Genomic DNA, 18,833 nt, shown 5'->3' with positions numbered 1-18,833 from the left:
ATTTGTATTGTCTTTAACTGGTTTGGATATTAACAAGCCACGTGGGATAAGTTAGAGAATAATCTTTTTTTTCTTTTCTTTGAAGTTTATATATTAGAATGGTCTGTACCTTATAAATTAGTAAAACTCAACTATAAAAATGATCTAGTCTCTTGGGAAGGTTTCAAGTCACTGATCAATGTCTTTCATAGTTAGGGGAGCAGTGAAGATTTCTTTCCATTCTTGAGTCACGTTTTGGTAAATTATTGATTGATCATTTGAAATTAGTCCATTTCAGCTAAGTTCTTAAATGCATAGGTATAAAGTATATCCTCTATATTCTTAATCTCTGTAACATCTGTAATTGTGGTTTTTTTTGGTTTTGATTATGTGGCCTCTTTTTTTCTTAATCTTGTCAGAATATTGTTATGTTTTGTCTAGTCTTCAAAAACCACCTTTCAGTTTTTTTTTCTTATTGTATGGTTCTTTTCTATTCTACTTTATCTTTATTATCTCCTTTTTGTATGATTATTCTGTTTGTGTCTAAGTTCTTAAGCTTTAGCCTTCCATCTTTTCTAATGCATCTAATGTTTTTTAAGATTAAATTTCTCTCCAGAACAGTTTGCATCCCTATACTTTTGATGTCATATTTTTATGTTCAGTTCCTAAATGATTTAAAATTTATTTTTTTTTACCCCTGCATTTTCGGAAATGTGTCTTTAATTTGAAATGTATAGAGATTAGGTTGTCTATTTTACTTATGAAAGTACATAATGTACTTTTATAAGTGTTTCATATGTGCTTGAGAAGAATGATTATTATTTAGCTGTTTTGGGCAGTATTCTGTTATATTCATTAAATCAAGCCTGTTAACAGTGTTTTGCTCAAATCTTCTATTATCTGTAGTGAAAGTGTTTTGTCTGCTTATACTGGCAGTAATTGAGAGCATTTATGTTAATCTTCCATGATCAAGGTGGATTTTTTTCTTTCTATATATTCAAGCTATTTTACTCTCTAAAAATTTAAGCTTGTTTGTTAGCCACCTGGAAGTTTAGTTCTGTCTCTTGGTGAGATGCATCGTCTATTCCCTTTTTGTGGCCCTTTCTGTCCAGGTAATCCTTCTTTGTGAGTCTGCTTTGTTGTTAATCTAGCCTTTTCTGAAGCGCTACAGAGATTAGGGGGATTGGTATTTTCCTGTTCCTCCCATCTTTCTGCTTTGAACCATTTTGTTGTTTTTATGTCCTTTATGTTCAGAATATTAGAGGTTTTGTTTTTTTGTTTTCAGAGTTTTTCAAAGTACTAATCAAACTCTTTCGTTTAACTGGTGAATTCAGTCTCTTGAATTACTGTGATTATTGAACTGATCAAACTTGTCTTCTCTAACCCTCATCCTTTCCAGGTCTTTTTGAACTGAGTTTTTCAGATATTTTTTTAAATTCTGTTTTTCCTTGTAGTGTTTTGAAATTATACATTTTGTTTCTATTATTTTAGTGGTTACTTTTGGAATGTATTATGTATATATTTCATAGAAGTTCTTTTGGTGAAGTCTGTTAAAACTTCTCATTTAAAAAAAAATTTTTTTTTAACGTGTATTCACTTTTGAGAGGGGGAGAGAGCATGCGTGCGAAGGGGAAAGGGCAGTGAGGAAGACAGAGGATCCGAAGCCGGCTCCGTGCTGGGAGTGCAGAGCTTGATGCTGGGTTCAAACTCAGTGAAACATGAGATCATGACCTAGGCCGCAAGTGTCAAGTGTCAGCCGGTTAATCGACTGAGCCACCCAGGCGCCCCCACTTTTGCTCATTTTTGAATCTGTGAATGTCTTTGTTTTATTCTTATTCTTGAGATTTAATTTTGTTTAGGATATCTTTCTAGGTTGACCATTACTTTCTCTCAACACTTTGAAGATATCTGGTTTATGTTTTTAGTATTGGAAAGTTTGTGGTGTATCTAATTCTGGTTCCTGTCTTTGTATGTTAGGGCTTAAAGGTTTGTTTCTGTATGTTACCTCAGACTATGGGTATTTACCATGCATTATTTCTCTTTTCTATTTATAACCTAGGTTTCCATTATAATCTATAGATGAAACATTTTTGGTGGGAGTTTTGTCTTGTTTTTCAGTAGAGTTTTGTCTGTCTCATTTTGTTTAAGTGCCATAACTTTTGTTTTGAATCGTTTCTGTCTTTTTCTTTAGTTGCCTTTCCCCACCTTCCTGGTTCTGCTCCTTCATGGCCTAGTCTTGTGGATACCAGCAAGCAGTGGGACTATTATGCAAGAAGAGAGAAAGACCGAGATAGAGACAGAGACCGAGACCGGGAGCGAGACCGTGATCGAGACAGAGAAAGAGAGCGCACCAGAGAGAGAGAGCGGGAGCGTGATCACAGTCCTACACCAAGTGTTTTTAACAGGTTTGTTGAACGTGCAGGAATTCGTACACATGTATTTCATGTACATTTTAGAATTTATATTTGGCGCAAGGATGGAAAATCTAATTCACTTGGGAAGGGATTGCTTTAAGAGTAGTTAGTATAACCAGTGAAAAGCATTAAGGCTTTTTAAATTCCTAGATGCTTTCCATTATGCAAAACAATAATCTTCAATTTGTTTACTTCTTCCTTAAAGGAATTTGAAAATATTTTTATCTTTTCATCTAAGATTTTTATCTTAAGTTTAAATAGTTGGCAAGAGATAATTTCCAGTATATTATAAACATTACAATTTTGAAATAAAATCACTCAAATTTTAAACATACCCAGTGGGTTAAGAGCATTATAGTGATTTGCTAAACCTCGTCATCATATTTTGTAAAAATGCATGTAACAGACTCTCTTTTAACAGTTGGAAATTTCACATTTCTCTGTTTGAATTCTTATTTCTGAGCAACTTTCCCCAAAGAATTTTATTCCTCTGTAAAATATTTTTATTCTTGAATAAGTTTTTAAAAATGGATCATTCTATCCATTTTTCTTGCAGCATACCTATGGTAAGTTTAAATGTCTAGAAAATTTATGACTGTAAGATTAAGTATTTAAAAAAATTTTCCCCTCATTTTAATTATTACTTATTTAAATATATATAGATAGAGCAACCTTTGAAAATAATTTAGTGGAACTACATCCCTTAATATTATGGAGGACTTCTGCCCATCCCCAATTAAGTATATGTATTCATGAGTGAATATTACTGTGGCTAGGAAAAAACAGACTTTTCCATTAATTATGTTTCTTCTAAAAAAAATTATATATATATATATATATATATATATGTATAAGCCTTGTTCACATAAAATACTTAAATGAGAATTGATGGAATTTTGTTGTGGCTCTATCGTTTAATTAATTGAGCACCTGTAGATTCAGTGATATGCCAGATTTACATAGGTAACCTGTCATCAAAACTATTATTATTTTTTTTAAGGTTTATTTATTTTTGAGAGAGAGAGAGCACCAGCACGAGCGGGGGAGGGGCAGAGAGAGAGGGAGACACAGAATCTGAAGCGGGCTCCAGGCTCTGAGCTGTCACCAGGCACCCAGGTGCCCCTCATCAAAATTATTTTTAAGGATCTGTCGGCTCTATCAGCTATTCAACTTTCTTGAAAGCAGAGAACTGGAAACCTCCTGGTTTGTGAAAGTATTTGTTACTCAGTGTAACTGTTTCCTTGGGCTGCCATTACCAAGTCCGACACACTGGTGGACTAGAACAACAGTGAATCCTTTCTGCAGTTCTGGAAGCTACAGGTCTGATACCAAGGTGCCAGCCTATCTTCCTCATTTTCATAGGCTCTGAGGAATGATCTGTTCCATTTCTTGTAACTTCTGGTGGTTGTTAGCAGTCCTCGGTGTTTTTGGTTCTGAGATGCGTCACCCCAGTTTGTGTTTCTGTCTTCATGTCTCATCTTCCCTTCTGTGTCTCTGTCCAAATTTCTCTCTGTTTATAAGGATATCAGTCATTGGATTGGGGTGCAACCAAATCCAGTATGACCTCACCTTGACTTAATTACATCTGCAAAGACCCTGTTTCCAAAAATAGTCACATTCACAGATACAGGGGTTAGGGCTCAAACTCCTCTTTTTCCGGGGGCGGGAGGAGACACAATTCAACCCAGTACATTCAGGAATTTAAACTGAGAAAACTAGAATTTATGAAAGAACACCAAAAGGGCTTTACTAAGACTTCTCAAAAAACTTCCAGTTATACTCGTTTAAAGTTACTTTTAGATGCATCTTTTTTTTTTTTAATTTTTCAGTGTTTATTTATTTCGAGAGAGAGAGAGAGACGGACCGACAGAGTGTGAGTGGGAAAAGGGCAGAGAGAGAGGGAGACACGGAATCCGAAGCAGGCTCCAGGCTCTGAGCTCTCAGCACAGAGCCCCCACGCGGGGCTTGAACTCACAAACTGCGAGATCATGGCCTGAGCCAAAGTCGGAGGCCCAACCAACTGAGCCACCTATGCGCCCCAGATGCATCTTTTTAAACTTAATATGCTCAGAAAGAATTTTTCATTTTAATACATTTTTGCAGATAGCCTTTAAAACAGACTTTGTTAAATATTTTCATGCAAACCTTGGAGTTGCAATTTTTCCTCATTCCATTTATGGAAAATAGCTACCATATAACTTAATTGGTAAAAGACAGCTCTCATCAGTCCTGACAGCCAAATCACAAGTTTTTATCAGAAAAGAAGTCTGATTTCATTTTTTTGTTCACTTTAAATGAGTGTAAGATGCTGCCCCTCAACACTTTTGATTTGCTTTTCTTCAGAGGGACTTCAGTGGATTTTGTTTGTTTGTTGTTTTAACTAGGTCAAGGAAAACTGCTTATGACTTCCACCACACTACTTTACATACAGTATATCTGAAGTTAGGACATCCCAGAAGACAGAATACTCCCATTTCTTACTCCGTATTTTATCCTTGACAGAAAAATGTGTCAGATAGGAAGACTGAAAGCCTTATAGAAGCTTTGTTATTCCTTGAATAAAATAGATCTGACATTAATATTTTAAATTAGATATCTAAAAAAAAAATTTTTTTTCATGTTTATTTTTGAGACAAAGAGCATGAATGGGGGAAGGTCAGAGAGAGGGAGACAGAGAATCCGAAGCAGGCTCCAGGCTCCAAGCTGTCAGCACAGAGCACAACGCAGGGCTCAAACTCACGGATTGTGAGATCATGACCTGAGCCAAAGTTGGATGTTTGACTGAACCACCCAGGAGCCCCTTAAATTAGATATTTTTAATGCCATGATTGTTTTTGCACCCTGAGTCAATGTATCAGAGTAAAATTGGTAAAAGGAATGCCTTTTGTAAAGGGCTAGGAAGTCGATTGTGAGAGAAGAGATTGGAGAAGCGGCATGATGCTTTACCCGCTGGTATGTATCATTACGCAGTTCACGTTTAGGAAAGTTTCTGGAAGTTGTGGGTGGCAGTCGATGCCTCAGAACGTTTTGTGCCACTGGAAAGAATTCATACGCTGACGTGGTATTGGCACGTGTGCTGGTCTAGAGAATAATTCAGAGTTCTCCTAATGATCCACAGGTCCCAGGCCAGTACACCTTCCTACACTTTAGAACACCCAGTTCTCTCTCAAGCCAACATATCCCATGTTTTAGCTATGCTGAACTAGATGGTATTTTGGAAATCCCGCATAGTTCCATACTCGTTCATGTTGTTCCTGTCTTCTGTGAGCTTTTCTGAACCCCCCAAAAATGGAATTATTTCCTTCACTTGCTAAGTATTTAGCGTATCTTCTTTAAAGCATGTTTTTCTTAGCAAGCCTCTCTAAGGGCGTTGGCCACCATCTTCCATTTCTGTATTCTCAGCACTTTGTATAGTTAATGCCTAACATGCAATGATAAAATGCCATACGTTGCAGGGGAGGAAGATGAATATAGTAAAGACAGTTCTGAAAGCTGTTGTGTGAAACTCTGTTTTAGCTAGGCAGATTTTGAAATTAAGAAAAATCAAACTTTATCATTAGGAAAGCATTAATTTTAGCATCTCGTTAAAATATCAGTCTTGGTGGGGTGCCTGGGCAGCTTAGTTCAGCATCCGACTTTGGCACAGGTCATGATCTCACAGTTTAGAGTTAAAGCCCTGCATGGAACTACCATCAGCACAGAGCCCGCTTCAGATCCTCTGTCCCTCCACCCCTTCTGTGCCCCTGCATATGCATGCACACACACGCTCTGTCTCTCAAAAATAAACATTTAAAAATATATATATACAGTCTTGGTACCATCACAATATAGAATGAAATGAGTCAAAATAACTTTTTTTATACCAGCTATTTTTATGGATGGGATAAATGTACACAGACAGTTTTCTGATTTTGCTAGATCAGTTAAGGATGTGAGCATATCCTTGATTCAGGCAGCATGTTTTGTTAGATGTGATCATGTAATTATAGACTTCTTACTCCAAAAAGGTCCTTAGGGATTATCTAATCTAAATTTTGACTTGGCAGATGAGGAAATGGATGTGTGAAGAAATTAAGACAACGGTAGAGAGCTATATGGGCTACTGAAAAAAGTGGTTGAGATATTACTTAAAATCCTTTTTAGTCTTGAAATTAGTTAAAAAATTCTGTTACTTTTTATTTTTCTTATTACTCTGTATGAACTTTCTTTATCAGTGGGTGGAGGTGATTCATTCATTCATGTAACTGACATTTTCTGATCCCTGTTATATGCCAGGAACAGAGCTATGTGCTAAGGATACAGAAATACTCACACGCTATCCTTACAGATTTAAGCATGTAATGTTGTCAAGGGGACTAGGACGGGTTAGTAGTTTTGAGCGTTACCTAAAAAAAAAAGTGCCATAAGAAACAATAGGACTTATTCATCTTTTATTTATTCATCTTTTTCCTTCCTATAGCTCCTAATAGTGACTGTAGGAGCTGATAACATTTTATTAAGTATAAGTAAGTAAAGGTTGATACAATAAGTATGTGTGTAGGTTTTGTGTTTCAGTATGAATATAGTGCGATGGGATATGTGCTGTTAACCTTGACCACATAGTGCGTAATTCTGTTACATTCAAGAGCATTACTTTCAGGCAATGAATTGTTTCCCTTTTTTAAAAAAAATTTTTTTGTTTATTTGAGAGAGAGAGACAGAGGGAGAGGGAGAGCATGAGCAGGAGGAGGGCAGAGAGAGAGGGAGACACAGAATCCGGAGCAGGCTCCAGGCTCTGAGCTGTCAGCACAGAGCCTGATGTGGGGATCGAACTCATAAAACGTGAGATCATGACCTGAGTTGAAGTCGGACGCTTAACTGACTGAGCCACCCAGGTGCCCCAGAAGCTGAATTTTTTCTAATGTAATTCAAATGGATATATTTGAGATAGCACAGTTATTTCTAGAATGTACATGTTCACAAGGTGCTGAATGTAAACTTGATATACGTAAGAAGACTAAATTGAATTGCTTTGCTAGAGTTCATAAATTCTTTGTGTAAATAATACATTTATAGAATATTTGAGGCTAAATTCTCTGATTCTTCAGTTTCAAATACACGCATGCACAGATGTTACTCAGTTTTTATGGAGACTTAAAACGATTAATAGTTAAACCACATTTGATTTTCATATTGGTAAGCTATAGGGCATCAGGAGTCAGTGTTTACCAAAATCTGACTAAAAGTTCAAGGACAGAGCAGCAAAAGATGGAGGAATTTTGTGTTGTTCTGGATTATCCCAGGAATAGTGTTCTCTGGAAAACCCCAGTGAAGTATAAAAGGAAGGGCCATTTTTCTTAAAGACTGACATTTTGAAATAAGGCATGTAGTGTGTGTTATCTTACAAATTACAGGGTCATTGTTTTGCAAATTATAGACCAGTCTCAACATCTGTTTTTTAGGCTGCTTAAGTGTGGGCCCGAAAGAAGGCTGGTCATTTTAGGGTGTTTGAAGTGAGCTGTAATGATTTCCAGGCCTAGAGAAACCTTTGCGCCACAGCTGCTTATCAGAGAAGGGGACGGAAGGACAGATCCTCATTATGTTCTGTGTGTGAGGCCGAATCTTCCGACACCACATCCTGTGGCTGTCTTCAGAATCTTAGGGGCCTCACAGCTAACAAGAGTTGGTGTTAGGATGAGAGAGAAAAGAGGGTTACAAATGACAAATTGCAATAATTGACCTTATTTTTATGTAAACCCAATACAAAGAAGGCCTCATTTTTATGGAGGATACTACTTATGATAATCGTTTGTCATGGTTATTCCCCTTCAGAAACATTATAAGAGAGTCAGTCACTTTTATGAAAAAGGCTCTGCTTCTAAAAAATTGAGCACTGAATTGACTGAAGATGGGGAGAGCCTGCACGTTAGCTGCCATTTATTGAGGGCCCACTGTTGTGCCAGTTCTCCGACAACCTTGAAAATGACACTTGCCAGTTTTACAGATGAGAAAACAGGTCCAGAGAGGTTAACTAATTTACCCTGGGTCACACATTTAGTCAGTAGCAGGATCAGGATGTGGTCCTTGGTCTGTTCTGCACTTCCCGTCTTAATGCAGTGCAGCATTGCATTTCAGGCCCCATGCTTCCACTGTCCAAATACAGAGTATATGTTTATGGTCAGAAAATGTGGGTCCATGTGGGTACATACAGTATACTTTTTTTAGTAAGTTTTTGAAATGTTTACTGTATCTCAGGCAGGAAGAACTTGGTCAATAATAGGAGACGTTAGTTGTAGCACTACTGAATCATTACTTTTGGTAGGAGACCATAATTAAGTTGACTTTTTCTTTCATGTGGCTCATACTTTTAACTGATTCTGTGTCCTGTTACTTTCACTCATATACCTTAACATCTCGATGCGTCATGCAAGTTACTGATTTGATAATTTGTATTAGACCTTTCTAGAAACCAGAGCCCTTTAGTGTGTAGTGTTCTAGAAGATATTTTTATTCTAAGGGAGTTTACCGATAATAGGTTGTAGAAAGTGTTGACCTCTGTGAACAACCAAAAAAAGATTGGAAAGATTAAGAGAAAGCTGGAGGGAAGACTGTAAGTGAAGAGATGCAAAAAGAGGACCAGTCTAGAGAGGTTAAAAAAAAAAGAGACTACCGTCCAACTCTAGCCATGAGTCCTAGCTTCACCAGTCCGTTCGATCTAAAGTCAGGAAATGGAGCTGCAGCAGAGGTGTGTGCACTTGCTGTCGTCCAGGGGACTCTGCCCGTCCCCAGCCACACACGTACCCAGAGTATTAAGCAATTGGGATGTCAGACTGTGTGTCCACAAGCAGTTCTGCCTGCATTGTGTGTGGATATTGTGGAAGCTGCTTTGATGTCCTTCTGTTCTTCAGGCTTACATACTTCTTCATGAGATGAATGTATTCTTCATGTGATTGAAGAACGTAAGCACTTTCATCTACTTTCCATAGCCATTGTGAGCCAGGTATCTTTACTTATAAAATCTTGGGCACACAGAGATTCTAAAAATATAAGAGTTTTGGTTGGAAAGCTAAGATATACAAACATGCTTTTAATTTTAAAAGGAACAAAAGAAAATGAAGCCAATGAAATTTTAAATCTGTTATTGCTCCCAGTTTTTTTGGGAAAAAACCCTCATTGTTACATAAAATTTCTAAACTGTGAAAGCACAAAACAAAATTGGACCTTTAACATGTAATTGTTTTATATTAGATCTAGTAATAATTGGGGAATGGCATCGTTTCCCTCAGTTCAACAAGTGTATTTTGCATCTATTCTGTATAAGATGCTAATAACAACAACATGGAGGCTTCTGGCTTAGACTCAATTAGTCCAGTTGTCATGAAAAGTTTTTATTCCAATTTCAGTGACGAAGAACGATACAGATACAGGGAGTATGCGGAAAGAGGGTATGAGCGTCACAGAGCAAGTCGAGAGAAAGAAGAACGACACAGAGAGAGACGACACAGAGAGAAGGAGGACACCAGACACAAGTCATCTCGCAGGTTTGCTCTCTTATAGTGAGTCACTTGGAAGCCAGGAGACGTTGGTGTGACGTTGGAAAGTTAAACATTTCCAAATAACTGGTAGACCATATGTGTTCCTCGTTGGAGGATTAAGAATAAGGTGTTGAAATAGTTGGTTCTTATAGGCTCAACAGAGGTTTTGAAATCTAACAAGACTGCATTTAATACCCATAGACTTGCTGCATTGTCTTGTTGGGAGAGGGTTTTGTTTAGCATGTGAACCAGTAATAGTCTTAAAAAATTCTTTTATGCCTATTTACCCAAAGTCAACCCGAGAAATAATTTCCTTTTATGATTTAGTGCTTCCATTTCTAATTTGTAAAAGTTTTTCTGAATAAAGTATATGGGCTCTGAGACTCTAGGATAATATCAGGAAGGGGAGCTTGTAATGTAAATATAATCTGTATAAAAATCACGGAAACTGATTACTTCTCAAAATGTGCTTGAGAAAAAGAATGGTTTATTTAAAACCCAGTATTATATTGAGAATTTACCTAGAATTTACCTAGACAAAGTGGGGTTTTTTTCTCACTACTTAAGAACACACCTTTTTTTCCTTCAGTAATAGTAGACGTCGCCATGAAAGTGAAGAAGGAGACAGTCACAGGAGACACAAGCACAAAAAATCTAAAAGAAGCAAAGAAGGAAAGGAAGCTGGCAGTGAGCCTGCCCCCGAACAGGAGAGCACCGAAGCTGCACCTGCCGAATAGGCGTGGCTAAGGCCTTGTGTGTCTGTCAGGGCCAGAAGTGTACCATAAATCTTGTTATTTTTCTGGATGATGTTTAAGAAATTTACCTTTAATCTTGTTCTGTTAGTATGAAAAGTTAACTTTTTCTCAAAATAAAAGAGTGAATTTTTCATGTTAAGTTAAAAATCTTTGTCTTGTAATATTTAAAAAAAAATAAAGACAGCAATGACTTTGTATCCAAGAAAGTAATGTGAATGAGTCACTCAGCAGGGAATTTTAAAGAGCTGTGTACACACACAGTATCTGATGGTCAGGGTTCCACCTTGGCCATCATTTTCTTGAGTTAATCAAATACCAGTCTCTTAAGAGATGGCGTTACAACAGGCACCTCTGAGTCTAAAAGTTAAGGGCAGTCTTTGTCAGCACTGCTGCGGCTGAAGACCTCAAGACACGGTCTTGCTATCACAACTTTTTGATGGGTTTTCAGTGGAACTAAATGAGGAACTTTTATATCCAAATTAGTAAAATCTACAGGCCTTTGGGTGGTGTCTGAAATAACCTGCCCGAAGTGTAGTTTCTAGAGCAGGCACGTGGACAGATACCCGTCACTGTGACACAAAGTTGAACTGCTTCACGGCTATCTGCAGGAGCCAGGGTCAAGCTGGTTTGGCCTTTCTTGATGCTTTTTCCAAGGCTCATTGGTTGAGCAGCACGTGGAGTTTTTACATAGTTACTAGCTAATTGTGAATGAAAAGACAAGAGCTTTGCATTAGTCATTTCCTATTAAATCTAAGAATACAGGTTTATAACAGTCTGTGAGCATTTTTAGGGATAAGCCTTAGGATGTATTTGTCAGTCATGGTAACAACATGGTTTTGAGAGAATCCGTTACTAGGATCCTGTGAGTAGTGGTAGTAGAAATGAACTTAGTATCACATACTAAAAGACAATTATAATTTGAAAAATATTTATTTCTCATTTGATGAACAGTTTCTTCACCAGTGCACTTTTAAAATCCTCTGGCTGTAAATTGGTTTTTAAATGTCCATAATGTACACTTTACACGCCTCAGCATATACCAAATTTTTAATTATAGGATTTGAATTCAGTGGGGGCATACAAATTATCTCAGCCATGTAAGAGCTTTTTAATGAATAGAAAAATATAAACAGAGTTGTAATGTGAAATCCTCCACGCTGAATAAGAACTATTACTAATGTTTATATTTTGAGAATTACATTTTCGGACGTGTAATGGACTTTCATCAGATCACACTTTCCTGACATTAGTTTACATTTTTACAGTCTATCCTTTAGATATAAAAATTGACAAGATAAATATATTGTTTCAACTTAGCTTATTTGTGGTTTTCTGTTTTCCTACAACCCATCATTGGTTCTATAAAAAAGTGCCAGGCCAAGAAACAATGGTAAGAGTAATTTTTCCTTTAAGTTCCTTCAGCATCCTTGCCAAGCAAGCATGAATCATTCCTGATGTACTTCTACCGTTGACAGCCAGAAGAATGTCACCACATCTAAAAAACATAAAACAACCCATGATTAACATTTTGGTCTGTAGCTAAGGTTAATGCAAGTGTATCTGGTGGTCCTAGCTCTTACTACATCTGTCAATCTTAATTATATAAAATTCTAAAAAAACCTAATGAAGGCTTTTCCCCCTCCTCACTTGAATTCTGCACACACTCTCCATTCAGCTTCTGTTAGAAAGGATGCTAAAAGTATGGGAAGTTGCTGTATGGGACCAGGGAATTCTTAGAAACTGAATGCTATGTAAATTTTTCTTACCAATAAAACAAGGTATATAATACATGAGATATTTCTAATGGGGCCATGCTTTTGCATATATAAAACACTGGAAATAAGCCATCATTATTACCTAATTCTTCCATCATTGTATGCTGGTGTTCCTTCAACAATGGACTTAATAAAAAAAGGTTTGTCCCCAATGTATTCTTCATAACCTCCTACAATGCAGAAGCCCAGACTCCCAGCTGTGTTTCTTCGTAATATGACATCTTTACAGTTATATAGGTACCTGAAATAGAATGTAAGCAATTTATCTGCACAGATCGGTTGAACTCTTAGTAATAATTAGGATTCATCTCCCGTGCCCTTTATTGGCATTTTTCAGACTAGCATTGGATGGGTCTTACTCAAAATTGTCATAGCCCAGCGACGTTTTGTGCTGTTAGCTGGCTTTTTCCAGTTGAACTGTTTCCCGTTGCTAAACACCCCTTAAAAAATACTATTATGTTCTGTTTACATGTTTAGTGGGAAAAATAAGCCTATTTTTGGCTTAAAGATTCAATGTCTCAATTTATATTAAAAAGTTGGAAATGCCTAAATCCTTATTGATGAGCCAATTCAAGCCTACTTAGCGACATATTTTTATTTACTTGTGGATATAATTTTAATGCAGACAAAAATCCTTTAAATGATTAATCTCCGTGAAAAAAAATTTAAACCTAACCCTAACTTGCCAAAGTTTTGACTCTTGAAATAATACCAGTTTAAATGTAGCTCTACATGCCTGACAGGTTATAGAGAAGTATGCAGGCATAAAGTGAATGGAAATCGAGGTACTTTTAGAGATTAGAAGACTGATTCATAAGGGAAGAGAAAAAGTAAACCGAATAGCAAGGGACAGAAGGAATGGGAGAAGGAGAGGCCACAGGTCTTCTGCGAATGGGCACAATCCTCATAGAGGTTAGAGGGAAGGAACTATTTGGTGGCAGCTGGACCAGTGTTGACACAGGTGCAAAGCAAGTGCAAACTGTGTTACAGTTGTGACAGGTTGTGTGTCAGGAACTGGATTGGACTAAAACCCCCCAGTTGAGGAACTGGTTTAAAAGAAAGCATTTTCATATTGGTAAAAATCAAGATATGATTGTTTTGTTTATAAGCTGTACCTTAAAATATTAACTGCCTTTTGGAAAACCAATAAACTGTCTCATGTGAAAGGTTTTGTTAAGTGATGACGTTGGTCATTCTATTTGTTACTGACCTTGCTAATCAGTGTAAATGCGACTTCATGACGTTGCTGATTCCAACTTAAAATAAGCTTTAACTTTGGTGGATAACTTGAAAATGTAGTGGTAAAATTCAACTCTGTTTTGTTTTGTATCTGTTGTCACACATAATTTACAGTAATTTCTTTCACTGATAGCTGAAAAATAATTTTCTTTTAATAAAACAACAACCATATTTTGATTGCAAAATATTCATCTGCTGTATTTCACAGGAAGACCTCTGGTGTGAAACATTTACCCTGTAGGATCTGTGGCGTGTTAGATACCACATTTGCATGGCGGTTCACTGACTAGCTCATACACCACGCAGGTAACTGACAGCTCTCCGGACACCCCACGGCATTACATTCCTACCTGTGCCCAGTACTGGGGGGAAAGCAGATGAAGAATTCGGTGATTCCTACCCAAGGTCATCAGCAAATATCTGTTACCATTTCCCAGCCATCATTCCTTAAAACATATAAATGGGTACCTAGAGCAATACTTGAAACAGTATTTCTCATTCTTTGACTATTGGATTTTTTCATGGAGTATCACCTTGGATCTTTAATTTTTATTGAATATTTGATTTCATGTGGACAAGCTATAAACCTCACCATCTAAAAATTCTGTTCTAGTGTAAAAGTTTCAACATAACGTGAATGAATTGTGTCTATTTTCCTAGACCCTTGTTTTGATACTGGAGATGAATTGTGTCTATTTTCCTAGACCCTTGTTTTGATACTGGAGATGAATTGTGTCTATTTTCCTAGACCCTTGTTTTGATACTGGAGAGAAAGTATCGGGATCTTTTAGATGTTTATTGAGCGTACCACATTCTGGGCACTTGGGGTATCAGTGAACAGACAAAAACCCCTGACCACTCTGCCATGCATTCACGTAGATGGCAATGTTACTGAGAGATTTTTCACTAAGTACTTTCCTTACTTTTGTGTTGAGTAGTTTAACTTTGTAGCATAAGAAAGTACTGTAAACCCCTTCAAAATCAGACCTTGGTTAGTTGGAACTGAGGAGTACTGGGCATTTTTTTTTCTCAAGTTAAATGATTTCACTCCCCATCGGAAAATGTGGAAGCTGGCTTTGGTCAATGATGCTGAGGATTTACCTTTGAAATATTAAGCGACTTTAAATTCTATAAACGTGAGTTTTCCTATTCTGAAACTCTCTAAATTTAGGGCTCATTGAAGAAGAGTTGGATAATTTAAAAAAATAGCAACGAGTTTAGTAATTTTCTCCCAGTGAGAAAATTACGGTTACCTTAATAAATAAACTCCATGTTAAGGACCATGGTGAAGTCTTGGGTTGCTCAAGAAGCTGTAAAATTTTGTTACACTGGCTGTTCCTTCTCAGTCTCCAAGGATTCCCCTTTCCTCAGCAGACCTCAGTGTTTCACTGAGCCCCTACACTACCAAAGGGTGGTTCTCAAAGTGTCTGGAGATCAAAAACTCCTTTTGCCTTTCAGGGAGTCCAGAGGTCAAAAGATAATTTTATCGTAATAGACATTATTTGCCGTTTTAAAAACTCTCATTTTTCTCATGAGCGTTTAAGCTCAGAGAACACAGGATGGGTGATCTGGCAACAGAGTGAATGCAGAGGTAGATGTGAGAGTCCCGTTATCTTCTGTTCTAGCCAAAGAGTAAAGAGGTTGGCAAAAAATACTGCTACTCTTCTCACTATCTCACTCCGAAGTCTTTTCTGGGTTCCCACAGCACCCTGTGCCTGTATACTAGTAACACACATTAACTCATTTCTCCCCTATCCTACTGGTCCAGGTGAGAGCATGTTTTGAAAGACTTCCAGATGTGGAGTGTGGCCCTGGGAGCCAACAGAAAACGAAGCAGAAGGTCTTTGGTGATTTCTGAGTCCCCTTGAGTTGAAGAGCATCTTCAGCTGAGGGGTAATCCTGGAGTTGCCGCCTATGGTGTGACCCTCAAAGCCTCAACTCTGGCGCTTTACAGAGAATGTTCGCCAACCCCTGACTTTGACTTTTCCTAGAAAAACACACAAGGAACTGGTAACCGTGATTACCTCAGGGGAGTGGATCTGAGGGGACAGGCATGAGAGACTCACCCTGCACCCTTCTCCCCTTTGGTGCCTCAGATTTCTTCTGTGATTATATTACTGTGAGGGGACGAGGGGCCAAAGGAAACTAAGGGCTGCCAGGGTGACCGAAGACCAGTGTTGTCTGTGCTGGCATCATTTCGCACTTCCTGTCTTCTTCTTTTAAAGGAAATGAACCACATCCAGACTACACTTCTGGCAGGAGCAGAGAATCACTGCCTCAGGCCAGGTGACAAAAAAAAATGGAGAGAAAGCCACTCGGTTGGTTATATTTGGAGTAAAAGCATCCCGCATTTGTCCTGTCTACCACAAGTGAGGAACTCTGATGGATGATGAATAGCTTTCAAGCACGCAAAAACAAAAAACAAACAAAAAACCTGCTTTCATAGACTCCAGTTTCAGAAAGATTAAAAAATGTTAGTTCAAGTAACTCTTCTTCCACTCAGGCTCAGTCCAAAATGCTTGGCAGATTTTCAAACTGCCTCAATGCTCAATTTTCAACCGTTTAAAAATGTCCTTATTTTAAAAATAATCAACTAGGAAAGGCTCAAAAAGGAATCTAGGTCAGTGTATCTGAGGCAGGGATGTTTTTTAAAACCTCATTTGAAATTTGAAAAAAAAAAAAAAAAAAAAAAAAAAGACAAAGAGACCGTCCTATCTCCACCCTCAAGAAAAATGTCCTAAAACCAAACATCCTACTTTTATTCATTAAATCCAACGGCAGCATTTCATCTTCGGTGACTCTAATATTTAACGTTTACATCACGCAGTTGGAATTTGTAAGGCAATCCTTTGAAGGTCAAGAGTTTGTGCTCTGCTGCAGGTGTGCAAACCCCAATTTATCTGTTCTTCAAAAATTCAACTTCTGCATCTAGCCATTTACAATGTCCTTAAAAACTGTCCTGACGTGTCTGTGCGAGACAATTTAATGGTTTCACATAAGGCTCCGGTTACGTCTCACTGAAATGACAACCCGGCTGCTCCCTGAAGTTTTCTAGAACTTTAAAGAGTAGGAACTAGAGAGTCTTGAGACATGCCCCTCAACCAGCACATGCTTCAACATCTGGGTACACGCAAGATATTCTGCTGCAGGGTTTTACCTCTGCAAGTTCTGAGGATTCCACTAGCAAAGTAAGGGAAGGTTCCAGAGTGGAGGAGCCTGGTTGGGTTTTAGCCCTCTGCCCCCGTCAGCTGAGCTCTCTCTGCTGCATGAGCCATACAACGTACAAGGGCAGCAGCCCAGGAGCTCCTCAACGTGAGTGTCTAACAATGTTTCCACATCCAGGCTTTCATCCTGCTCTGGGATTTCCGCGTGCATTTTCAGTAACAGAAGGGAGGACAGACTTCTTTCAAATGGTCTCACAATCAAACGTGGGGCTCACAAGGATGCTAGTGCCACGAACGTGGCTAGTGCCGAGAGAGTAAGAGTGGTCCGGGAAATGCAACGGTTTCCTCCCACATCCCCGCAAGGATGTCAAGTTGGGACTCACCGTGGTAATTCCAGCCACATGATCCAGGACGGGGACCAGTCTCTGGCCGGGGCTACGTTGTGGTTGGAGTCCAGGGCTGCTGGGCTGCTGCTCGCTTCCTCGGGTTCACGTTCTTTGACTTCCAAAGCTTTCAGGACCACCAAGGAGGATGTGCTTTTCAATAATGCAACTGCCTCACTCCGGCTGACCTCTGTTAGTTCAATCCCGTTCACGTTTAACAAAATGTCACCTGATGGCCAGAGAAGCAGAAGCTATCTTTAGTGAGAGCGCAAATAGGAACTTCTAGAAAAGTGCAAAGGGGCAGGGGCTGACTGCGATGTGGGGAGGTGAGGAGGGTGAAGGGCCATGTCATTAGCCTCCTGCACTGACGTGAGGCTGAGTTCTCCAACAGCAAAATGGCTAGCGTGTGGGTGTTTCACGGCACTGGGAAGTTATGTTTGGAGGTTTCTAAAGCATACTCGTTAGTGTTTGGTTGTTGCCTTTAAAAAACGAAAAGCAGGGGCGCCTGGGTGGCTCAGTGGGTTAAGCGTCCGACTTCGGCTCAGGTCACGATCTCACAGTTTATGAGTTCGAGCCCCGCGTCGGGCCCTGTGCTGACAGCTCAGAGCCTGGAGCCTGCTTCACCTTCTGTGTCTCCCTCTCTCTCTGCCCCTTCCCTGCTCATGCTGTGTCTCTGTCTCAAAAAATAAAATAAACATTAAAAAACAATTCTAAAAAGGGAAAGCAGGTAGATAAATTAGCTTCGTTTACCATTTAATCAAAGAAAACCTACTTCTTCACTTCTTGTTTCTTGGTTTTAGCACAAGAGAGAGCATTTGGCAAAAGCTCCAAGTACCCGCATGGAGCCTGGCATGCGGTGGGCGCCCAACAAACGTGGACTGCCTGAAGAAGAGACCACCCCTGAAAGGGTCTGGCAGAGGAGAACACAGCCGTTAAGAAAAACGAGCTGGAGCGATGCTCTTAAAGAGGGGAAAGGAGTTAACATTGTGGTTCACTGCAAAGGTGATAGTAACTTCCATCGGTTAAGCACCTACTACGTGCAGGGCCATTTCCATACACCATCCCGCACAGTCCTCTGCTCGCATTCTCTCGCTAACAAGCCACTTCTTGGCGGACCTCATCACTCTCCACCCCTCTGCTTGGGTGAAAAAGGGCAAGAGAAACCAAAAGACATACTTCTCCTGCCTCCAATTTCTATTCTTTGATCTCTCTCCTAATCTCCTGCCTCCTTTGACTCTCATCTTTTTCACACAGAATAACCATAGCAAGAGTAAAAAGATAGGAAGAGACAGATGGGAAAGGCTTGACCACCAGCCCAAGCCCTGCCTGACCCCAAAAGAAGCACTGTTAGGTTGGCCAAAGAAATCCCTTACCATGCCCCCCCCCCCCGCCCCCACCCGTGGCTCCTCAGGCTGAACAGCTGTACTTCAGGAACTTCACATGATCTCCTGAATCTGAATCTCCTTCAGCGACTTAATTGCTCAACCATCTGAGCTACCCCTTCGTGGGAATTGACAATATTATTAAAGATACATACTTGGCATCACCTTCCTTCATTCAGAGTAACCCAGGACACATAAGATTAAAATAATCAGGGGCGCCTGGGCGGC

At 39.0% G+C, this 18,833-nt stretch overlaps 2 protein-coding genes across 29 annotated transcripts in view; one reads left to right on the top strand and one right to left on the bottom strand.

Moving 5' to 3' along the window:
- The window catches only part of FIP1L1 (factor interacting with PAPOLA and CPSF1), an 80,924-nt gene extending 67,063 nt beyond the window's left edge, over nt 1–13,861 (top strand). For all 25 annotated transcript variants that reach the window (XM_053217366.1, XM_053217365.1, XM_053217371.1 and 22 more), the window contains 3 exons: nt 2,171–2,384; nt 9,776–9,913; nt 10,497–13,861. In XM_053217366.1, coding sequence (XP_053073341.1) covers nt 2,171–2,384; nt 9,776–9,913; nt 10,497–10,644 — 500 coding nt within the window. In that variant the 3' untranslated portion in view covers nt 10,645–13,861. The remainder of the gene's footprint in view (nt 1–2,170; nt 2,385–9,775; nt 9,914–10,496) is intronic.
- Nucleotides 10,466–18,833, bottom strand: part of LNX1 (ligand of numb-protein X 1) — a 183,037-nt gene continuing 174,669 nt past the window's right edge. For all 4 annotated transcript variants that reach the window (XM_027056814.2, XM_053217359.1, XM_053217358.1 and 1 more), the window contains 3 exons: nt 17,224–17,452; nt 12,520–12,678; nt 10,466–12,157 (listed from right to left, as the gene is read on the bottom strand). In XM_027056814.2, the coding sequence (XP_026912615.2) occupies nt 12,022–12,157; nt 12,520–12,678; nt 17,224–17,452 (524 nt within the window). In that variant the 3' untranslated portion in view covers nt 10,466–12,021. The remainder of the gene's footprint in view (nt 12,158–12,519; nt 12,679–17,223; nt 17,453–18,833) is intronic.

This window comes from Acinonyx jubatus, chromosome B1 (assembly GCF_027475565.1).
Source record: "Acinonyx jubatus isolate Ajub_Pintada_27869175 chromosome B1, VMU_Ajub_asm_v1.0, whole genome shotgun sequence".
Lineage (NCBI taxonomy): Eukaryota > Metazoa > Chordata > Mammalia > Carnivora > Felidae > Acinonyx > Acinonyx jubatus.
Note: the sequence above shows the minus strand (reverse complement) of the source record. Positions and strands in the feature narration are given on the sequence as shown.